This window comes from Eutrema salsugineum, unplaced genomic scaffold, assembly GCF_000478725.1.
Source record: "Eutrema salsugineum unplaced genomic scaffold, Eutsalg1_0 scaffold_4, whole genome shotgun sequence".
Lineage (NCBI taxonomy): Eukaryota > Viridiplantae > Streptophyta > Magnoliopsida > Brassicales > Brassicaceae > Eutrema > Eutrema salsugineum.
In genome coordinates, this window is record NW_006256686.1 from 5,804,399 (window position 1) to 5,826,893 (window position 22,495).

General features: G+C 35.1%; 6 protein-coding genes and 1 non-coding gene across 8 annotated transcripts; 3 read left to right on the plus strand and 4 right to left on the minus strand.

Annotated features, from left to right (window-relative positions):
- Positions 1–649: 649 nt before the first annotated feature.
- Positions 650–3,270, plus strand: LOC18013530 (protein CbxX, chromosomal). Its single transcript, XM_006418668.2, has 7 exons — positions 650–1,035; positions 1,263–1,373; positions 1,460–1,558; positions 1,663–1,773; positions 1,859–2,162; positions 2,247–2,386; positions 2,473–3,270. The coding sequence occupies exons 1-7, from the start codon at positions 886–888 to the stop codon at positions 3,007–3,009; spliced, it is 1,452 nt and encodes a 483-aa protein (XP_006418731.1). The 5' UTR covers positions 650–885; the 3' UTR covers positions 3,010–3,270.
- Positions 3,271–5,937: 2,667 nt separating this feature from the next.
- On the minus strand, positions 5,938–7,822 carry LOC18013531 (heat stress transcription factor C-1). The gene is made up of 2 exons (XM_006418669.2): positions 7,188–7,822; positions 5,938–6,969 (listed from the first exon to the last, which is right to left on the minus strand). Exons 1-2 carry the CDS (start codon positions 7,416–7,418, stop codon positions 6,193–6,195), a joined length of 1,008 nt encoding a protein of 335 aa, XP_006418732.1. The 5' UTR covers positions 7,419–7,822; the 3' UTR covers positions 5,938–6,192.
- A 5,000-nt stretch (positions 7,823–12,822) lies between these two features.
- Positions 12,823–12,903, plus strand: TRNAL-AAG. The gene has a single exon. It is a non-coding gene; the product is annotated as a tRNA-Leu (tRNA).
- Positions 12,904–13,177: 274 nt separating this feature from the next.
- LOC18013532 (probable ubiquitin-conjugating enzyme E2 37) lies at positions 13,178–15,146 on the plus strand. The gene is made up of 6 exons (XM_006418670.1): positions 13,178–13,325; positions 13,421–13,490; positions 13,569–13,674; positions 14,031–14,129; positions 14,226–14,363; positions 14,457–15,146. The coding sequence occupies exons 1-6, from the start codon at positions 13,178–13,180 to the stop codon at positions 15,144–15,146; spliced, it is 1,251 nt and encodes a 416-aa protein (XP_006418733.1).
- Positions 15,147–15,192: 46 nt separating this feature from the next.
- Positions 15,193–15,815, minus strand: LOC112084652 (putative defensin-like protein 257). 2 transcript variants are annotated; one of them, XR_002898324.1, is made up of 2 exons: positions 15,692–15,815; positions 15,193–15,460 (listed from the first exon to the last, which is right to left on the minus strand). XR_002898324.1 is itself a non-coding variant. In XM_024153927.1 (2 exons), the coding sequence occupies exons 1-2, from the start codon at positions 15,747–15,749 to the stop codon at positions 15,264–15,266; spliced, it is 252 nt and encodes an 83-aa protein (XP_024009695.1). In that variant the 5' UTR covers positions 15,750–15,808; the 3' UTR covers positions 15,198–15,263. The 2 variants fall into 2 exon arrangements, 1 of the variants encoding a protein (XP_024009695.1); XM_024153927.1 differs by having other exon boundaries at positions 15,198–15,457; positions 15,692–15,808.
- A 2,404-nt stretch (positions 15,816–18,219) lies between these two features.
- Positions 18,220–18,759, minus strand: LOC112084651 (putative defensin-like protein 257). The gene is made up of 2 exons (XM_024153926.1): positions 18,643–18,759; positions 18,220–18,443 (listed from the first exon to the last, which is right to left on the minus strand). The coding sequence occupies exons 1-2, from the start codon at positions 18,698–18,700 to the stop codon at positions 18,259–18,261; spliced, it is 243 nt and encodes an 80-aa protein (XP_024009694.1). The 5' UTR covers positions 18,701–18,759; the 3' UTR covers positions 18,220–18,258.
- A 1,932-nt stretch (positions 18,760–20,691) lies between these two features.
- LOC112084411 lies at positions 20,692–21,183 on the minus strand. Its single transcript, XM_024153539.1, has one exon. The coding sequence runs from the start codon at positions 21,181–21,183 to the stop codon at positions 20,692–20,694; it is 492 nt and encodes a 163-aa protein (XP_024009307.1).
- Between the last annotated feature and the right edge of the window lie 1,312 nt (positions 21,184–22,495).

A 22,495-nucleotide genomic window follows, 5' to 3' on the forward strand; every position in this document is an offset into this window, starting at 1 on the left:
TTTAACTAAAAACGAACACATTAGTCATATTTTAGAATATTAAATTTATATATATATTCATAAATTTATATCATTATTAATTTATGTTTTTGTTGGGACCATATATTTACATAAGGGTTTCAAAAAAAATTATTATCTTATTATCTTATCGAATTTGATGGATTTTTACATTGGCCCGACTTGAAACTAGCAAAATTTATTAATTTATAATGATTATTAATTTATCGAGTATTAATTTATAGAAGTTCTACTGTATATGTAAGACTCTTGTCATGTTCAGAATTTAATCAATCAAAAACAATATAATCTTCTTCACTCTCTTTCTATTATTCATCACTGTTATCATAATCTATCGAATATTTTATTCTTTGAAAAAAAATCTCTTACTCTTTGATCTTCTTGTAAGTTTTGATCTCGAATCTCGTGGTTCTCGGTGAACTTCTAGATTATCTCATTGTTTTTTCTTGTTTCAAAAGTTGTATCTCTGTGATGATGGTTTTACACCTTTATCATCGTACTACAAATAAATTTGTAATATGGGCACAAAGACCTACGTATGTTGATTATAGATTAGATAATACTTATTTTGTAAATTAATATGACTAGATTAAATACTAGCTTAGCTGTGTTTAGGAAGGCGCCAGGTGCTCCACACTAAATCAGGTAAGGGTAAAATCGTCTTTTACAAACCACAACATATGACGCAGAAAGAATAAGAGACGACGAAGAAGCGAGGAAGACGCGGATGGACTTTCGTTTCTCCTTCTCTAATCTATTCTTTCTTCCTCACTGAATCTCCGAAAACTTTCTCCGGAAAATCCTCTGAGAGAAAATCTCCCCAAAAGATCGATTTGGGGAAATTATAGTTTTGTGGACGATCGAACAATGAACCGACAAGTCGGCGGAGGAGGAGGACAGCGGCTGAGATCCGCTAGACCCACCACAATCCACGATTGCGCTCACTCCGGCGATCTCATTGCCTTGCAGAGACTTCTCAAAGACAATCCTTCTCTTCTCAATGAACGCAATCCCGTCGTATGATTTCTCCTCCATTTCTTGCGACTTTCTTTTTCCCCTGAATCTAAATCCGATTTGGGGGGTTTTGTTAAGAATTCGGCCAAATCGCTAGCTTTTAGCTTGATTTTTGGAATCTGGTTGCAAAATTTGATCTTTTAATGGTGAATCGATTTAGAGAATCCAAAACTTTAGCAAAAAATCAAATTTTTGTCTTGTTATTGAGTTGGTTTTTGATTGGTCTGTAGATGTACCACACGCCACTTCATGTTTCTGCTGGTAATGGAAATGTTGATATAGTCAAGTATCTCCTCGATTGGGCAGGATCTGAGAAAGTTGAGTTGGAAGCAATGAATACTGTAAGCTTGAATTATCTTTTGTTCTTCTCCCTCTCTATCTGATTCTTCATTTTTGGAGATTTTGATTCTATCAATGTCTTCTTCAGTATGGTGAAACTCCATTGCACATGGCAGCCAAGAACGGCCGTAATGAAGCTGCGAAGCTACTTCTTGACCGTGGTGCTTTCATCGAAGCCAAAGCCAGCGTAAATTTGTCCTCTTTCTCTAGTTTATCTGTCTTCTCTCATTGTAATGTGGAAGTTTCTGCTCTTACTAAGATAGTAGCTTGGACTTATTTGGGTTTATGCAGAATGGTATGACACCATTGCATCTTGCGGTATGGTACTCAATTACCTCTAAAGACATCTCGACTGTTAAGACACTGCTCGATAATAACGCAGATTGCAGCGCCAAAGATAATGTATGATCCTCTTAAACTATGTGTTTCTTTTGTTTTTGGTAACTGTATTATTTGTGTGATAGCTGTTGAATTTTGTATTTTACAGGAAGGGATGACTCCTTTGGACCATCTACCTCAAGGACAGAGCAGTGAGAAGTTACGGGAGCTATTACGCTGGTTTCTACAAGAGCAGAGGAAAAAAAGCGCGCTTGAGGCTTGCGGTAAGACAAAAGCCAAGATGGATCTACTTGAGGACGAGTTGTCAAATATTGTTGGACTAAGCGAGCTCAAGACACAACTGAGGAAATGGGCAAAAGGAATGCTTTTGGATGAGAGGCGTAGAGCTCTTGGGATAAACATCGGAACTCGAAGACCTCCGCATATGGCATTTCTTGGAAACCCTGGGACAGGTGAGAGAGAAAAGGATTTGTATATTTATGGTTCTCTGTCTTTGCATCAATACCAATGCATGAACACATTTTGTTTTCTAACAGGTAAAACCATGGTTGCTCGAGTTCTCGGGAAGTTGCTTCACACGGTTGGGATTTTACCGACCGACAAGGTAACAGAAGTGCAGCGAACAGACTTGGTTGGTGAGTTCGTTGGTCATACAGGGCCAAAGACCAGGAGAAAGGTAATGAAAACCCGTTCAGAAAGTTCTGATTTTTACTTGTGGGTTTGGTTCCAGAGAATCTAGAAGTCTTTTCAATTTCTTGACAGATCCAAGAAGCTGAGGGAGGGATTCTCTTTGTGGACGAAGCATACAGGTTGATCCCGATGCAAAAAGCAGACGACAAGGACTACGGTCTAGAAGCTCTTGAAGAGATAATGTCGGTCATGGACACAGGGAAAATCGTGGTGATATTCGCTGGATACAGCGAGCCAATGAAGCGTGTGATCGCATCGAACGAAGGGTTTTGCAGGAGGGTCACAAAGTTTTTCAATTTCAGCGACTTCAGTGCCAAGGAACTGGCACAGATACTACACATCAAGATGAACAGCCAGGGAGAGGATACTCTGTTCTATGGTTTCAAGTTGCATGAGTCTTGCACTCTGCAGGAGATAGCGTCGGTGATAGAGAGAGAAACAACCGAGAAGCAGAGGAAGGAGATGAACGGTGGATTGGTGGACACGTTGCTTGTTAACGCGAGGGAGAATCTTGATCTTCGGCTTAGCTTTGAATGTGTTGACACTGAGGAGATTTGTACAATCAGGTTGGAGGATTTAGAGGCTGGACTTCGAGTTTTCTCGCAGTGAGAAGAAGATTTTCAGGATTTTTCTGATGGCTGATAAATTGGTTAGTATTACAAAATTGTATTGATTCAATTCTTTACATATCCTATTCTTTATGTTTTGCCCTCCAGAGCTGTACGAGGAGTGGCTATGGTTTCAACTTCCATTGTCTGGTTCGATCTATTTGTGTTATATTACAATATTGCTATTTTGGTCATTTTTATTCTACTTTTCTTATATTCTGGATGTAGTTGTTGCATCTTTTGGTGATTTTAGTTAATCGAATCGTGTGTTCCCCAAATTATTTGAATCTTATTTTATAGTTTCAAACCTAAACTTCGTTTACCACATATTTATTTTTATGATAGACAATAACATTATTTTCTAACACAAAATGTTCATCAACTCTCATCAGTATACTTTGATTGCATTTGGTTTCATCTCACACCTTATGATGTTCAAACCTTAAAGCTTTCATTAGTCTAAGAATCTCAAGATGAACAAAAGATTGTTTCCTTCCATAGATGATAGATCCTTAATTCAATATCTTACCCCGAAAAGGTCCACAAAACTTTAAGATCCATATTTATACTGTCCCAAAATCTGATTTCTGTATTTGTAATCCTAATTGTGATTCTTAACCCTAGTTGTGATGCCTTCAACCAGTAGTTTTCCATTTCACTCTATGAAAAGAAACTTGAACTTATATTTCGAGATTTAAGGCACTACAAAAAATCAGCAGAAAGAGGATTTTCTTGAAAACAAGTCAACAACCTATTTTGATGCTTTTCCCCGTTCTTTTGATATTGATTTAATAAGACGTTAATATTAAGTTATTAACAAATGAACTGGCAGTTTGGCACTAAGTGTCTCAATAAGTATATGATTATAGAGACTTTCAAATTTCATAAAAGAAGTCACTTTTAAGGGACAAAGATTGCTTGGTTAAGAATTGATGAAACCTTTAATCCAATCAAATTGGCACACATCAAACATTCAATACACTATTTTATTGTTTAAGCCAACCCAATATCCTAATGCAAAAAGTCACCAATTAAGTAATTCATTGATTATGTAAAATTTTAACTTAAGAGGACGTGGGTCAGAGGCTAACCACATGTTAGGTGGGATTAAAAAAATTGAATGTGCTTTGAATAAACCAACCATTTATAGAATCAAAGCATGGTCCTTAATTCGCCAGATCCTAAGAGACAATGACCTCCTCAAATCGGCGAGAGACGGTTCTCTTTTTCATTTTTATTTTTTTTGCAAATATTCTCTCCTTTCTTTTTTTGGTATATATTTCCAATAATATGGAATCTGACGTCTTCGATTTGGACAAGAAATAGTACTCTGATTACTAAATTGGGCTAGCTTATCCATAACCAATTTTTATTTTGATATATTTCCCTTGCTATATTAGGTACGAAATTTTAATATACCGAATATTAATGTATATAAACATTTCAACTTTTTAAGTACTATTTATATATCAGTTCAGATATTCAGATTATTTTGAAAAAATACCATTCGAATATCAATGATTACCCAAATCTGTTTTATTTCTCTTAATTTGATTCGTTTTAGTTCAACTTTTAGGTTTCGGCTAGTTTGCTCAGAGATTCAGAGCGAGTTGATCAACTAATCATGAATTGCTACAGTTTTACATGATGTATGCGCATCGTAGAGGAGCCGACAATAATAGTGTAGGGCCCGCACATCTACAAAAGATTTTGCCACTATCTGGCATCGACACGCGTCCATGTGTGTGTGAGACATCAGGTGGTCCATGCCGGTCCAATTGAAATCAATCGTTGTTTAAGAGACTCTCTCACGTAACCCAATGAGTGTTCGAAACGTTTAAGGCCGACCAAAGTCCCGTGGCTAACTGTCACTCTCTTAAAATTTATCAAAGCATAGTATTGTAAAAAGTGAAGCATCGTGTTAGGGATATGCTTCTAATTGAATCATCGTGGCTGGTGATTCGTTGACTTTCTCAATTTTATCACTCGTGACTCGACTAATGTCGCTTCAACTATGCAAGTACATAGACAATGTATAAGACTGGTCTATATATCATTTTTGAATTTTCTGTTGATGTGTTTGATATTCTCTGCATAACTCTAAGTTTATAAACATGACTCTAAATCTTAGCTCACTATATCTCTAAGCATAGGTTTTTTTATTAAAAAATTGAATTGAATAGAAAAGGATACGCCAAAATAATTTTTACAAATATTTTAGAAAATAATTATACAAAGAAAGCATTAATTTACTAAGTAGATGTGCTTAGGTATAATTTTATGTGTTGAGCATAATCTAAGCATTACTTAACTAAGACAAAAGACTAGAAAGCGATAATCTACTAATTTTTAAAAACATCAAAAAGAATAACGATTCACTATGAAGAATGTACAAAATTTCAGAAAATAAAACTAGAGTTTTACTGGAAATCACAATTCACATGTTGCCAAAATAAAAACACTAACAAAAATTCAAAAATATAGAAAATTATATTTTGTCATTGTCTTGAATGTTTGTGGTTCTTGATGTGAAGAAATTTTATCATTTTAAGTGAAAAGTTTCGATACTTTTAGCTTGTTCCAGTATTCTCATTTTGTTTTAGTTATGAGAACATTTATAATAGATTTGTTACCAAAAAAAAAATATAATAGATTAATATAGTTTCATACTTTCCATTTTATTTACGTTAATCATACTTCGAAAACGGAGATATAATTTGCTGTTCCACTTCTTAAAAGAATGCACAAGTTTTCGTCACAATTTATGAATGCATGTCTCTGTAACTCTGTCACTTTTCTAAAAGTTTTTTTTTGGGTAAAATGTTAAGAGCATTTCTAAAAGTTGTTATTACAAAAGAGAGATATAGCTTTAATACTTGATTTAAAAATCAAAAGACTAAAGTCTGGGGGAAAAAACAAAGTCAAATATGAACTTTTTAACAATATAATCGGAAACCATATACTGTCAAACTTTCTATAAATCGATATGACTATACTGAGTCACTGACTCTGTCTCCCTGTCCTAATACTCACGTAACTAACAACTATCGATCCTGTCCTTTTTTTCTTTTCTTTCTTTTGTTATACATAAATAATTAAGAAAACCCAAAAAAAACAAAACAAAAAACAAATAATAACAAGAACCAAAAGATCATATATCATGTGGAGAGCTATAGCTAAAAGCCTAAAAGCCACCTCGAAACAAAGAAAACGGATAAGGCGGTGTTTGTGGATTTGACTCTACCACTCCTCCAAACGTCGCCGTTTCACTGAACCTTGTTTCTCCCTGATGAATACTTCCACATCCTCCTCCTCCTCCTCCGTTAACGCTCTCCGGCAACGACAACGTCGACGTTAACGACGATGGTGTCGAAGACGAAGAAGTAGAAACCATCGAGTTCGAAACAAGACCCGTCTCGTTGTAACTATTACCAAACTGTCCCGTCCTCTGCAACGGAACAACCCATCCCATCGAACTCTCCGGCGACTGAGTCCGGTAAAGATTCTCCGGCGGAGAAAGCGACGGCGAAACAACACCAACACCAAAAACCCTCCCGTTCTCTTCCTCTTCTTCCTCCTCTGCACCTTCCTCTGACTTCACCGTCACGCGACGCTTCTTCTTCTCCGAGACTAATTGCTTCGTCCTCTCTTTCTCGAGCATCATCCTCGGGAGGAGGTTCGGATCCTCCACGACTTTGTAGAGAAACGCCATCATCTGCTCCGGTCTCTTCTCCGTCGCTTCGATCCTCTGGTTCATCCTCTGAATCTCCATCTCCAGCTCCCTCTGCTCATCTTTCAACCGTTCGATCTCCCTCACGATCTCTCCGTCCTCCAAATCTTGTCCGTACATCATCCCACGCGCGTGTTTCCTACGCGCTATGTTCTTGAGCAGGTGCTTCTGGCCTCTCAAGAAATGCTCGTTTGCAAACTCCCACCTGTCCGGATCCACTTTCCTAAACCCCTGAAAACAATATAAAAAAAGATTAGTCTTTGTTTCAACTCAAGAGATTAATCTGAGTTTCGGCTCAAGAAGAGTCTATTGAGTTTCTTGAGCCCTTGAGCCGAAACTCAAGAAATTAGTCTGAGTTTTGGCTCAAGAGTCTTGAGCCCAAATTCAAGAAATTAGTGTGAGTTTGAGATGGACTTGGAAATTAAGAGAAAAAGAGTAGAGTGGCTTACATAAGTGTTGAGCTGACGAACGAAGCTGCTAAAATTGTTGTGTTTGAAATAAGCAGGCAAGATCCGTTGAGAGAAGTCGAGAGGGTCAACGACGATGAAGCTGTTGTGTGCAGGTCCCCAAGTGATGAGCCAATCGGTAGAAGGATCGTTGACCATCTGGTACGTTTTCACAACAAAAGGTGCGATCACGTTTGTGTTGCTTGTGTTATTATTATTGTTGTCGTCCTCCATTTTTCTCTTTTCTTTTTTTTTTCTCTCTCTCTCTCTTTTTTCTTTCGCTTTATATGTTTGCTGTTGGTAAAGAAATTAAGGAGGAAGCTTGTAGGTTTATATAAACAAAAAAAAAAAACGAAAGAGGAAAGTGAAATGAGGAAATAGTATATAGTATAGTAAGTGTTGACAGTGAGACGGTGTGACGTGGATAGCTTTTGAGATAACGTGGCGAGTTCGTGTTTTGCTTTTTACGGTGTCACGAGCAAACCTGTGGGACCCCATACAGGTGCCCAAAAGCTTCAGGTCCTTGGCCTTTTTCTCAAAAAGTTATTTTCTTAGGTGACAAGTTATTTGATCCGCCCATGTGTGAGATATATTTAGGTTTGGCGTAATTTCCGTTAGATTCGTTTGTAAAAATTCATGGAATTATCTACAACATATAGCAAATACTAAAATCTACTAACCGTAGATAGTCTAGTGGTCTTCATAGAATATTATGTTCTGAACTCTAGTTTAAATCTTGTTTGGGAAAGATATCTCCCAAAAATAGTTCAGACTTCACAATCTTCTCGGTTTGGTCTACAAACTTTCGAAACTGTTTTGATAGCAAGAAGTAATATCAGTTAAGAACAAAACAAAATTCTTTCAATAATTTTTACACAAGGATTTACAAAATGACCTATTGTAAAGTTTCTTCTTCCAGAAACCATAAAATCGATGAACGTATATCTGCTTCTTCTATGGTTTGATGTCTAATTCCTTGCAGTAGTTGTCCTTTTGATTGGTCATATAAGTTTCGATACACAAGACTTATTAATCACAAGAATGTTAAAGTGGACCAACTGTGTTTGGGAAAGGAAGCACACTTGGATTGTGGTTTATCCGGAGCTTAATTCAGGAGCTCTTCCTTGTAAGGATCAAGTCTCTTTCCCATAAACTAGAGTTTTTGTATACATAAACACTCGAGCACGCACGAATACAACAGAAATGATCCCACACAACTCAATATAAACAAACACAAAAACAAGACTTTAGAAAAGAAAGTTATATGTTTTTGACTGGTGAATTTGCGAATATTATCAATAGGGATGATGATCTTTATATATGCTAAAAATGCTCAAACAAGAAAATTTGATTAGCCAAAAATCATAAGAGAGTGATTTTAGAGAATATATCCATTTAATTAGCCAAATAAGGTGGGAGACGCCTGGAGAAAATTTGGCATGAAGTTTTGGTCTCGTGAGAACTTTTTGTATGTGTAGAAGGTCTCTAAGTCGTGTACTTTCTGTCTTGGAAAGAGCCGTTGGAATTTATGGGATTTGGATGCAACCAGGTCCAAATAAATTAAGAAAGTTGTGTTTTGGCTGGATTGTCCTGATCCATTGTGGGACGATGCAGCTGAGGACGTCCTGAGAAATTTGTAGACGAAGATGAGACTCTTTTAGTAAGGTAAACTGATCTTTTAGTCCATTTGTGGTCATTCGGATTTGGAGGTGAATCACAAATATAAAATTAGAAGTTCGTTTCCTATAGTTTTATAAACATCAGCTCCAATTACACACTTTAATACTCGATTTCTCATTTTAAAAAGTACCAATCCGAACATAATTAGAACGGATCACATAGATCACAAAAATATATATCACGATATCTCCTAGCTATGCATTCATCTCTAACATGCCCCTAAATCTATCAGGACATAACATCAAGACAATCTAAAGACAGTCAATCGAATTTTGGCTTAAGCTTATATTTATTTCAAGCATTAAATGCCAAGTTAACATGATATTCCAGACACATTCTTTAACCTGCAAAAGCACATCCCATTTCCCTATTCATATTTATGGACTCAACCACAAGTGTTGCAACTTGCAAGGGGTTTTTGATTATAGAGGTACAAAATTACATTAACATTAACTACTCGAATGGACAAAGATTACTTGGTTAAGAATCAAAACCCGTAGTTCCCATCAAATCACACGCATCAAAGGCACTACTATTTTATTGTTTAAGCCACACCACGAAATCCAATACGATCTTTGAAAAATTCCCAATAAATATGATAGATGAATGTAGACATAAATTAACTAATAGGACGTGGGTCAAATTCTAACCCACATAGTATGTCTGTAATAATAATAATATATATACTGTTGAATAAAACAACAACTTATTGCATCAACGCATGGGTCCTTACTTCGGCATAACCTAAGAGACAATGACCTCCTCGAATCGGTGAGAGACAGTGCTCCCTTTTTCATTTTTAAAATGTTCTCTCCTTCTTCTTTTTTTAGTATATATTTCCTTTTTAATCGAATCTTACAACTTTTATTTAGACAATGAATAGTACTATGATCACTAAATGGGGTCCATAGGGTATAGTTTCTGTTTGTTTAAATAACAGTATAATATCAAAAGCTAGAAGACGATTTTGTTTTAATGGATACTGAAAACTTTTTTAACTGAAACCTTTGAATTCAACAGCAAATTGTTAGATAGGGATTATTACATTGATCACATCTCCATTACTTTTTTTATTTAACGACAAACAATTTCATTAATTTTAAATTGGGAATACAAAGTCATACAGAACTTTCGGAAAACAAATTATTACATAAACAGATATATGCATAATATAGTGAAAAAGATATAACAAAAGAAGTGATTTTGACGATGCTTTCCGTAGATAAGTCTTATCCGCTAACGAATCATGAAAATCCATTATTTCCTTCTCTGTATTTGATCTTAATTTGATGCAAAATGTGTGCGCAGTATCTCTTGGCTAAACCTTTGAATTGCACACAGCATGTAAAAAGCCGATGTTTTTGGTAATAGTTCTGGAACTTCGACAATCTGATACCAACGTTTCCGTATCAATGCTTTTCGAAATATTTTGACTTTGAAATTGTTCTCCCAATTCGATACATTGGAAATCTTATTCTTTCTTCCAAAAAGATAATTTTTCTAGTGATTCCGGGATCAAAAACCCAAATGAAAACTCCATACCATCGGGTATGAAGACAATCACCGGTTAAAAACCAGACTTTTCGCCGGCAGAGAAATAACTCACCGGAAAGTACTCTACATTGAGAGACAACAAAGATCCACCAATCAATCACTGGGATAAAAAGAAATGGAAGGATTTCACTTACTAAAGAAATTGCCATAAGCGAATTGCAATGAGCGACATTCATTGATCACGTTCTGATTTTGAGATTTCACCACCCATGCCGACTGACCCACGCATATATGAAATCGTATCGATCAGGTGTACACAATCACCACCATGAAGCGATGTTGAAACCACCGTAGGAACAACAAATCGATAACAATTCATGAGAGAAAAATTAACTATATCAGAGATAATTGGCAAGAACATCAAAGAAGAAGAGAAATTGATCCATATTGAATCTGAAGATTTCTCTACCAATTGAAAAGCTTTTACTGTCTCTGATAAGAATTTATTGGATGAAACTTATTTACAAACAAAAGAAATACAGCCTGCGTCGGAGGCAATGCCGGCCGGTGAAGGAGCAGAAATATCAGCACTGCAATTTTATGAATGTTTCTTTTGCATGATCTTACACGTGATTACTAATTGAAAGATAAAAGTGAAAATACCTCTTCACGATTATAAATCTTTGAGTTAAAGTTTTTTTCTATATTTCTTTTCTTAAATTTTGCAAAATCATTTCTCTGTTTATCATGTTTTCAAATATAGAGTTAAAGTGCAACTATTGTACAATCGTAAGTGTAATCCATTGTCTCGATGAGAAGGTTTCATATTGCCAAGGATATCACTTGTGTGCAAGCAAAGTCTCTCTGGCTCGATCTTTCTCTCTGGCTTGATCTCTCGCTTGACATTTTTGACATTTTTTCATCATCATGAACAATTGGAGTGAAGAAGACGATATACGTGTGGGAAACGCTTAATGGACTTACCCATAGTTCATAGAGACCCTAAACGCATAAATAGATCGACTTTACTTTAGAACATAAACTTCAAAACCTGAATTTTTTTCATGGTGTTCTTCTCCGGTTGAATTTATCAAAAATAGTTATCCTTAAATGATTTGAGTGCTAAGAAAATTCAGATTTTTATAGATCATGTGGATTCATTGCAGGTGTTGAATTGGGTTGTCTAAAATTAATTTTTTAAAACAATATATATATGAACTACCAATGAAATTCAACATTTTGTCAACTTACCTACAATCAATTTACCTATCTTTAGGATAACTTATATAATATCCAAATTAAATTAGACCTTAATAATAAAATAATAATTGGAGACATCTCTCCCCCATACCAAATATATGTCGTCCGTAATGAAACAAATGAGAGGTCCATAACAACACTATAGTGTAGTGTGTAAATTAGTGTGAGATGGTGACGAAGTATGCTTTTGCGATAACGTGGCAAGTTCGTGTTTTGCTCTTATCTGGGTCCCATGCAGGTGCCCTAAATGATTCAGGTCAACTGTTGCTTTCCTTAGGTGGCAAGTTACTGGTCCAGCCATATCATATGTGTTTTGAGAGAGATTTCTCAGAGAAAGAGCCAGGAGGTTGCGCGTGGGACGCTGACATGGTCTGCACTGGTTATTGATGCAAGAGCGAGTAGTTACTTGACACGTTGTGTAGAATCTTGATGGGGATGCACACAGTACACTCGAGTGTGGTATTTGGATAATTTATTCATTTAAAACCAGGTTAGCAGATTATTTTCTGTATAGTTTAATTTATATAACAATAAAAGTGATATAGTACGGATCAATTAGTTTATTAGGCGATAATGGCGAGTTTTACATCATCTCATACGTCATAAGGAGAAAACCGCACCCTATGAAGAGGCAACATATGTTTAATTTATAAAGTGATTAAGATCACATAGTACATAATTACATAGTAATCTAGTACATATAGTAATCTAGTACATAGTCATCTAAGTTATGTATATCGATTATTACCCATTTTTGTATTGCTAAGTATGTATTTTGCTGACTAATAATATTAATTTAGATTTTAAATCACTAATTCATAGAGAATCTTAATAAAAATTTAATATATATATATATATATATATATATATATATATATATATTGGGAGAGAAATTATTTCAAAAATTAGTCTACTAGAAAAAAGTTTTATACGAGAGATGTAAATACTCAAAAACTTCAAAATATATATGTAATGTTTGTTTTCTTAAAATTCCATGATATTTAAAGTAATAATTACGAATCATAGGAATTTCGATGCTCGTTTATAGCTTATGAAGCTCGACTGAACGAATATGTCATACACAAATATTTTTACCAATCAACCCATAATTACGAATATGATTTAGATATTAGACCGTTCTATTGAAGTACAAAGTCCAAATATTACATTATAAATAAAAGGTATTTAAATCCAAATATCAAAAGTTGATATGGCCGAGTTGGTCTAAGGCGCAGGATTAAGGTTCCTGTCCGAAAGGGCGTGGGTTCAAATCCCACTGTCAACAATAATCTTTTTTGTTTGCCCCTCCAAAACACAGAACTGATCCGAACCGTTGAATCCTATCAATCAAGTAGGCATCTAAAATCCAACGGTTCAAATCTGATTTCGTTATATTAGAATTAAGAAAACCCCCAAATCCAAAATCTTCCCCGCCAGTGTAAAAACCCATTTTCCCACTAAAACTTTCTGCAGAATATTCAGAAAAATCAGAAGTGGAAACGAAGAAGACGAAAGTAACGAATCAAACTTTTTCGACAATCTGAAGATTTTCATCTCAAATGGCTCAAGCAGCGAGATTAAACATGAGAATGCAAAAGGAACTGAAGCTTCTTCTCTCCGATCCACCTCACGGCGCTTCGTTTCCACACCTCTCTTCCGCCGCCGCTGGATCCGGCGATTTCTCAACCTTCTCCACCATCGATGCTCGTTGGATTTTTTCACATCTCTTTGTTCTCTTTTCCAGTTTCCGCGATTGAGATCTCTCTTAACCTATTTTGATTTTGGGTTTTTGGTTTTTCCAGATATCGAAGGTCCTGCAGATACTGTATACGCTAATGGAATCTTCACCGTGAAGATTCAAATCCCTGAGAGGTACGATCTTACTTGATTTTGGTGTTGATTGGTTTTGGTTCCTTTTTGTGTCTGATGAGAGAAATTTGGATCTATCAGATACCCATTTCAGCCTCCGATTGTGTCTTTTGCTACTCCGATTTATCACCCAAACATCGATAACAGTGGCCGGATTTGCCTTGACATCTTAAATCTCCCTCCCAAGGTGAGACTTTTGCTTTGATCATTTCTTTCTTCCTTGAAGGCTTGTGTTTGATATGTTCAAGCAATTCAGTGTTAGTTTTGCTCTTCTTGGCTAGAGATATTGTCGATTCTTGTTCCCTTGAGGCTTGTGTTTGATATGTTCAAGAGCAATTCGTTTTTCCTTGAGAGTTGTTTTTGATATGGTGAAGCAACTTGTCTACGGTGGTTCTTGGTTATAAGAATCCATGAAAGCTGTTTAGTTTGGCTTTTTGTTTGCGATTCTTGGTACAAATGTGCAGTGTATCAGGAACTAGGAAGCAAAAGAGCCTTTTTTTATTCAAAGAGATAACACTGATTAGTTTCTGATATGAGCCACAGGGTGCTTGGCAACCATCTTTGAATATCTCGACGGTTTTGACGAGCATCGGATTGTTGCTGAGTGAACCGAATCCTGATGATGGTTTGATGTGTGAAGTAGTAAGTCTATTTGCAAAATGCTTACCACAAACTCAATCTCTCTTTGAGAGTTTTCTTTTGATTCTTGATGATATATGCTGGCCTTTTGTTTCTCAGAGCAGGGAGTATAAGTACAATAGACAAACTTTTGATTATAAGGCACGAGAGATGACCGAGAAGTATGCAAAGGTTAAGGCTGATGGAAGCAGCACCAGCCTCCAGATTCAGGACAGTCCAAATACAGTCGAGGTTAAGGTGCATGATTTTATTACAGAATCTGAGTCTTCAATGAGCTTGAAGTAGTGCTGATCTTGCCTAGACAAATAAGTTCAGTTTTTGTTTCTTTAGAGTCATGGAGATGAGAAGGTTTCCGATGGTATTAAGCTGAAGATAACACTGGACCGTGACGCTAGTATATCGAATAAACAACTGCTTCTCTCAAATTCTGGAGATGAACAAAAGGGTGGAAATGGGAAGAGAAAAGCCGAGATTGGTTTCTGCGAGGCGAACACATGTGGTAATGACGGATTAAAAGCGAGCAGGAAGAAATTATCTCTTGTTTTGCCTCCTCAATCTCAAAAGAAAGACTTGTGTGGTGAAGAACTCATCACAAATGGAGTTTCAGCTGCTTGCAAAGAAAACAAGAAACCACATTCACATGGAAAGAAGCTTTCTCTGGGGCTGAAGCAGCCGTTTAAAGAAGAAAGAGATATCAGCAAATTGGATAAAGCAGCAAGTGTTACGAAGAGTGACAACAACAATAAACTAAGCCGTAAACTATCCTTGAGACCCCGTGGAGAGTCGCTGTCGAATGAAGTTACCAAAACCGAGGTACTTGCTCAAACTGTAATGGAACCGGAAACGAATCAAAACCAAGATGCTGTTGAGTTTGAGAACTCGGGCTTAGAAGAAACATTAATGTCTGAATCCATTGTTGTTCTAGACAGTGATGAAAGTGGAGAAGAAGAAGAAGAAACAACAGTCTCTTCGAAGTCAAGATTATCATTTGCAAGGAGAGGCCTTAAGTCTAGACCTTGAGAACTGTTTTGTTTTTATTTGGATTGAATCAAGCTTGCAGATTAAATTTCAAGCATATGATTTTTATTAATCTTGAGTTTATATTCGATAAAATTAGATTAAAGCGCGATTAAGTACTTAGAAGCAATTACATGTGCCAAAGCGACGATTGCATAATCCTCCCTTTGGACATCTTAAGGTACAATCGTAGTCGATCTTGCAAGTTGGAAGTGGAGTGAACGAATCCTCCATTTTCATGCCGGTGCCGGCATAACTTGAGCTTCCGGCGATAAGTTCGACTCCAGTTAGCTTTCTTGCTTCTGCTCTAAGATCTTCTACATCATTCGCATAAACAAAATGGCTTTTAACGGTTAAATTTGTGTTTCTCTAGTAATATTTAGGACCAAAGAAGAACAAGGCAACAGTTCTAAAGCAAGTTTATTAAACTATTAAGTAGTGTCTTTAATATCTTTTAACCAAAAAAATTTGAAAATATTTTAAGGTAATGATTTATGACGATACTTTTTTTCATCATTTATGTTTTGATTAATGAATAAAATACTCACTAGATGTGATGACCAAAATGAAAATCAAGAGTGGAAGCTTAAAAGAAACGTTCTTCATTTTCAAGTTTTGTTTAGATATTTCAACTATGAAGTGTTTTTAGTTTTGTGGAAGTTTGCTGATTCGTAGTAATTTAGCCATATAACCATACATTTATAGTATGGCAAGTCCAGTCTTGGTGATATACTAGTACAAAGTTATCAATAAATGTATTTGTAACGTAGCGTATAATTGTAGATATCTTAAAGTATAAATGTAGAGATTTTAACGTATGAGAGATTTAGAGGTTTTTCAATTTCTCTATAATTGTATTTTTATAATTAAAATTGCATTTATAAAATATGAAGTAAACATAGAATCAAGATTAGTTTTAAGTCAGACAAGCATGGAAAGAAAAAACTAAATATAGATCCATATCTTTCGCTGAAAAAGAGTGATAATTATTGGGAGTATTTCCAAATTTATGTTTTGATTCAACAATAAATTGTACTTCATACGTACTTTTTTTTTTGGTTAAAAGCATAACTATTAAGAAATTTACTTTTCTTTAAAACAATATTATTTAATGTATAAACTAAAACTACTTTAATCAATTATAAAAAAATTAGATAATTTAATTGGTCACACAATATTCAATAAAAGTAAAAGTTGGATAGAAATGTGAAAACAACATATATTGTGAAACAAAAAAAACCTTCAAAACAGCTTATAAAAAAACGGAGGGAGTATAAAAGACTTTCTTGTTACACGTACTAGAAAGAAAACCGATCAAGAACAAAAACAAGTTTGGTGGAACTAGGATCAAAGCAACAAATCGTTTTGTAGTAGGTACGGATCAAGGACAAGGGGTTGATATAAGAATCGGTGGTGATTCTTATGATCCGGATAGATATGGAACCAAAGATAGGCGGTCGCTTTTTCTTTTGGTCAAGTGATGGTCGATGATGAAGTGATCTGACACGCAGGCGGTTACCCTTTCGTGTAGGATCGTTTAATGGAATGCTGGCGGAATGAATGTATGATACAGAGGAATGGTAAGTCTCTGATACAATGCTCAAACTTATGTGAATATCACACACAAGAAAGAACAAACACTCAAGAACACAAGGAATCTAACATAAGTGTTAAAGAGAGAGAAAACACAAAGCTTTAAGGGGAAACACAAGTTTCATTTCAATTCATTTTCAAGTCTGTCTATTACAAATGAAATGAGTGAGCTTATAAAGAAGTCTCACACGTTTTTACAAAAAGAAAAAGTCATTAAAACCCAAAGGTTTGATTGATAAGAGTCATTAAAACCTAATTTTTGGCCAAACAAGGAAAACATGAGGTTCCTTGTATCTGGACAGCTTCTGAATGATTTCATGACTTGTTAGTATTCTAATAACTCTCTTCCTTTGCATCAAATCGAGAGTCGTTGGTCAATGTTGTTTAATGCTTTTGGTACCAAATATGGAAGGTCTTCGTGTATGGGTGAGAGAGATTGAATCCGCCTGATCCAATGCTTGCTGGTGCACGTGATAAAATCATTAGGAGCCTCTAGATGTACTTTAAACACTCCTGGACGCCAGAGATACGTTTGAAGTCTCCCAAATTCGGAAGGTTCCAAATAAGGTAAGTCGAGAATGGTTTGGTTTAGAAATTGAATAACTTCCCAACCAAAGCCGATTTTGGTATGATTCCAATTTTCACATATTCTCTGATGAAACAAGATTCTAAAACAAGTCGGTTCGAAGCTTAATTCCTCCTGGTTTGGTGGGAAACCTCCAATTAGGACATGCATGTTCAAATCGGGTAAGTTGGAGATCACCCGATTTGTAAGTTGAATAACTTCTTTGTTTGAACTCTGATTCGGCTGATTCAACTTTGTGGCGTCTTCTAGGTGAGCTGAGAATGATTTACAAGTGATCTCATGCTCTGAATCTTTGTGGTTGATTCGGTATGCTTATTGAAAGGCACATGTGTTCTGGTAGGACCATGAGTGTGATGTTTGATGGAGCTCTGGTTCAGCCTCTTGTCTGATGACCACATCATCAGGGGTATCAAACTTAGGCACAATTGTTATTGAATCGTGCTAATAAGGTAAATACGTGAACGTGGGACGTGGCTAATTTCATGTCAAATGATTTTAATTAGATTGAAATTTATATTTTGACAAGGAGAAATGAGATACTAATAAATTGATCTCCTCAAGTGTAGACCTTGAAAAAGTGGTGATAATTGTTTGTTGAATTTTTAGGTTGAATCAAGTTATTTTGATTAATCTTATAAGTACTAACTAATCTTGAATTACAAATGATAGTAGTATAAAGTCCGAAGAAAGACTCAAATTTGCAGTTTATTTTGAAAATAGTACCGTGTTCTGATAGTTTAAGAAATTATCATTGGCAAGGAGAGGCCTCAAGTGTAGACCTTGAAAACTGTTTTGTTTTTATTTGGATTGAATCAACTTTGAAAATTAAATTTCAAGCATATGGTTTTTACTAATCTTGAATATAAACTATAAAGTCTAAAGACTTGATGGGTAAGGTTTTATTTGAAAAAATAGATTAGAATGCGATTAAAGTACTTAGAAGCAGTCACATGTGCCAAGGCGATCGTTACATAATCCTCCCTTAGGACATTCAAAGCTACAATCGACGTCTCTCTTGCAAGGTGGATGTGCCGGATCCATAGCCCCGGCAGTGACGGCGTTATTTGAACTTTCGGCGATAACTTCGACTCTACTTGGTTCTCTTGCTTCTGCTCCAAGATCTTTTGCATAAACAAAATTGTTGAATTTTGTTTCTCTAGTAATAATATACTAAATATCTTTGTCTTTTAACTAAAATAATTTGAAAATATTTTTAAGAAATGATATATGATGGTTGCACAAAAAATGATATACAGTATGATGATACTTTTTTCATCATTTTTTCTTAAATAAATAGATAAATACATATAAAATACTTACTAGATGTAATGACCAAAATGAAAATCAAGAGTGGAAGCTTGAGGGAAACGTTCTTCATTTTCAAGTTTAATTGGTATGGAAATTTCAACTGTGAAGTTTTTAGTTTTGTGAAAGTTTGTGATTGATTCATTAGCCATATAACCATACATTTATATAGTGTGGCAGGTCTAGGATTGGTGTCAATTCTAGCCAAAATTTGGAGAATAAATACATTACACGTATTGGAGGGTATATACTAGTCAAATCTCTTTATATATGTATTTGTAGTGTATAAATGGAGAGGTTTTAATGTATGAGAAATTTAGAGATTTTTAAAAATCTCTATAAATGAATTTTTATAGTTAAAATTCCTTTTTTGAAAAGATGGAGTTAAGATAAAATCAAGTACTATTAATCATTAGTCAATACTCGTCAAAATTCAAACACTATATCATATTTTCTACAAGTGTTTATTTCTATTTAAAAAAAAATAAAAGCAAATGTTGTTGTAACAGAGAATTTAATAGCGAAGAAAATTAAAAATAATGAATTCTCAGTGGCATTGACTAGAATATTTTAACACTAAATAATTTAATTAGCTGAGATAGTAATTGTTTTTATTTTGGTCGATAAGCAGATATAGTAATTTTTTTCCCCCGAAAATTTGAAAAGGACTAAGTTTAAGTTTGTGAAACAAATATGTAGTTTTCAGTTTTAAGAAAGTTTGCGATTGATTCGTAGTATTTAGCCATATAACCATAAATTTATAGTGTGATAGGTCTAGGATTGGTATCAATTACTCAAATTGTGGAGAATTAATACAATCTAGGTAGTAATCCGTGCTTTGCACAGAGTGAGATATTTATAATTTTTTTTACAATATTCAAGTTTGAAATTAAATATGAACACTAAAAACTTAAAATTGTGAAACAAATAGATTATATTGGTATAAACTATATTATTACTCTTTTTTGTTTGTTTCTTTTATTAAATGTTTTTCTAATTTGTTTAACGCATATAAATTACATTATTAAAATACATACATAATATATTAATAAATAGTTGTAATATCATTATATAATAAATATTTTACTGAAACGTAATATATATGTCTAGTTGAAGGTCTATAATTTTACTGGCATAATCATTTAAATATATTAGACATAATTGACGTATTGGACAGGTTATATATGGACCTCTCTAGTAAATATATATGTAATCATAAAATTTTTTTTTCAAGACACCAAAAATTATGATCTGCAAATACATGTTCTTGAACTTTGATTTTTTTGTCAAATATTCTTGTATTTATTAACGCATATAAAATACATTCATAATATATTAATAAATAGTTGTAATATTATTATATAATTAAAAATGCATTTATGATAATAATAACATGCCTCAAAATATAGTTGTAATATCATTATACTTTATATTATGTATATATATTAAATTTGTGAATTATGCAAATATATAAACATAGTAGTATATGATAATATATTAAAATATAAGATAAAATAATATAAACGGTTGTTTTGGTCTAAAATGGAAGAATTGTAATTATTCTAGTAATTAGAGACTACTTTTAATATAATTCTGAGAAGCTCTCTAAGCTTGACACCTCAGCATGACACAATTGTAAATCACAGATGACACAAAGATCTTTTTTAATGTGTCCTTGTCAAATAATAATAGAAGATATTAGAGGGTATATACAAGTCAAATCTCTCCATAAATGTATTTGTAGTGTATAAATGGAGACATTTTTAAAATCTCTATAAATGAATCTTTAAAGTTAAAATCAAGTACAATTAGACATTAGTCAATACTAATGAAAATTACACAAAATCATGTTGGGGCAATTGTATTTATTAGGACAAAAAACCATAGTATTGTCTTAGTACTTTTTTTAAGTTTTATCATTTTTGGACTGATAGATCCTTTTTAATTAATTCCGAAAAATTGAAAAAATATTTTTAAAATCTAAAAATTTTGAAAAAAATTCTAAAAGGAAAAAATAGTTTTTTTTACTAACTTTTTGGAAACAAAATATTTTAAAGAATTTTTTCATGCCGCACCTGTTTGACAGATGATCTGGCGTGAGTCCAGGGTTGGTTCCTCCATCCTGTAAGGGTCTTGTTGGCAGAAAGGCTTCTCAGTCATCTGTGCCATTTGCCACTTTATAGCTTCCCTGACTGCCTTTGTGATCGTATCCGACGGTGAGAAGACTCTGTTTTCAAACAGAAAATGATTTCTAGCTGCCCATATAGCCCAACAGATCCATGGGAATAGATGGCCCGATGAAACTCCTGTCGGTGGTGCACAAATCCATGTTTTTGAAGCTTTTATCCCTGTAACAAGATCGAGGATCATACTTGAGTCGATGCTGAACTTAAAAGGGGCTTGCATCCATACTTGCCGAGAAAATTCACAGTGGAGGAGAAGGTGGTTCGCCGCCTCGAGTTCTCCACAGTGTATGCAGTTTGTTAAATTGGAAAGACCTCTCGCTAGTAAATTTGATCCAATGGGAAGAGTTTTGGAGAGATTTTTCCATTCCATATGTCGGCATTCCAGTTAATGGGTGGTGATATCCCCTGTTGTGCTTCTTGTTGTGTCCTTGCGTTAAAAGCAGAGTGATAGCCTGACTTGGTGGTGTAGATTCCAGACTTATTTGAGAGCCAAATATTCTCTGCTTGTTTTAAGGCTGAGGATTTGTTCCACATGTGACGGTAGTATTTCTTGTAGCAAAGAGCTATCCCACTCCGAGGAGTTTGGCCGCATCAGATCAGATACATGGAGATCAAGAGTCTCCTTTGTAGGTGGCCCCATCGGTTGTCGTATTGCTGTGGTAGAGAGCCACGATTCAGTCCAGATTTTAGTGCCCTTTCTATTTCCAATAGCTTTCCCAATGTTGTTCTTTAGGAGATCTCTTCCTATCATGATGCTTCTCCACCCATGAGAGGCTGTTGTCAGAGTTGGACCAGACCACCCAACACATCTTTTTCTTATCCACCTTTGAATCCCACCAGAATCTTGTCATGGCTGATTTTATTATTTTACAAAGGCTTGAGGGGAGTTTGAAACAAGACATTAAGTATGAGGGAATTGATGAGAGAACTGATTTCAGCATTATCATCTTTCCAGTATTAGATAAGAAGCGTGTCAACCACCCAACAACTTTTTGCCTGATTCGGTCTATAATCTGTGTAAAGAGGTCTTTTTTCCTCTGGCCAAAGTACTCCAGGATACCTAAGTACTTTCCTTGGCCACCCTCCTTCTCAATGCTAAGTGCAGCTTTTAATCTTTCACCAACCTCTAGAAGAGTTCTCGATGAGAAGGTGATCGCTGATTTTTGCGTATTGATCACTTGGCCCGATGCTTTTTTCGTATTTTCGGAAGATTTCCTTGAGTGTTGAACATGCTTTGGTGGATGTTTGTCAGAAAAACATCATGTCATCAGCAAAGAGTAAATGGTTCACTCTTGGGATCTGTTTCGCCACTCTGATACCGGAGAGGGATCCCTTAGCTTGTGTAGTTCGGAAAAGTCCGGAGAGAACTTCTCCACACAAAATGAAGATGTAAGAAGATAGTGGATCACCTTGTCGAATTCCTCGTTGAGGCAAGACATTCCCTAGAGCCGAGTCATTGATGAGATATGAGTATGATACGGTTGTAATGCATTGCATCACCCAGTTGACACAAATGTGGTGGAAGCCGAGTTGAACCTGAAGTGTCATTCGAAACGATCGTATGCTTTGCTCATATTGGTCTTAACAGTCATAGAAAAATGTTTTTTGGCTTTAGATCTCTTAAGGAAGTGCAGAGTCTAATGCGTGATCATCATGTTATCAGAAATAGCTCTTCCCGGCAC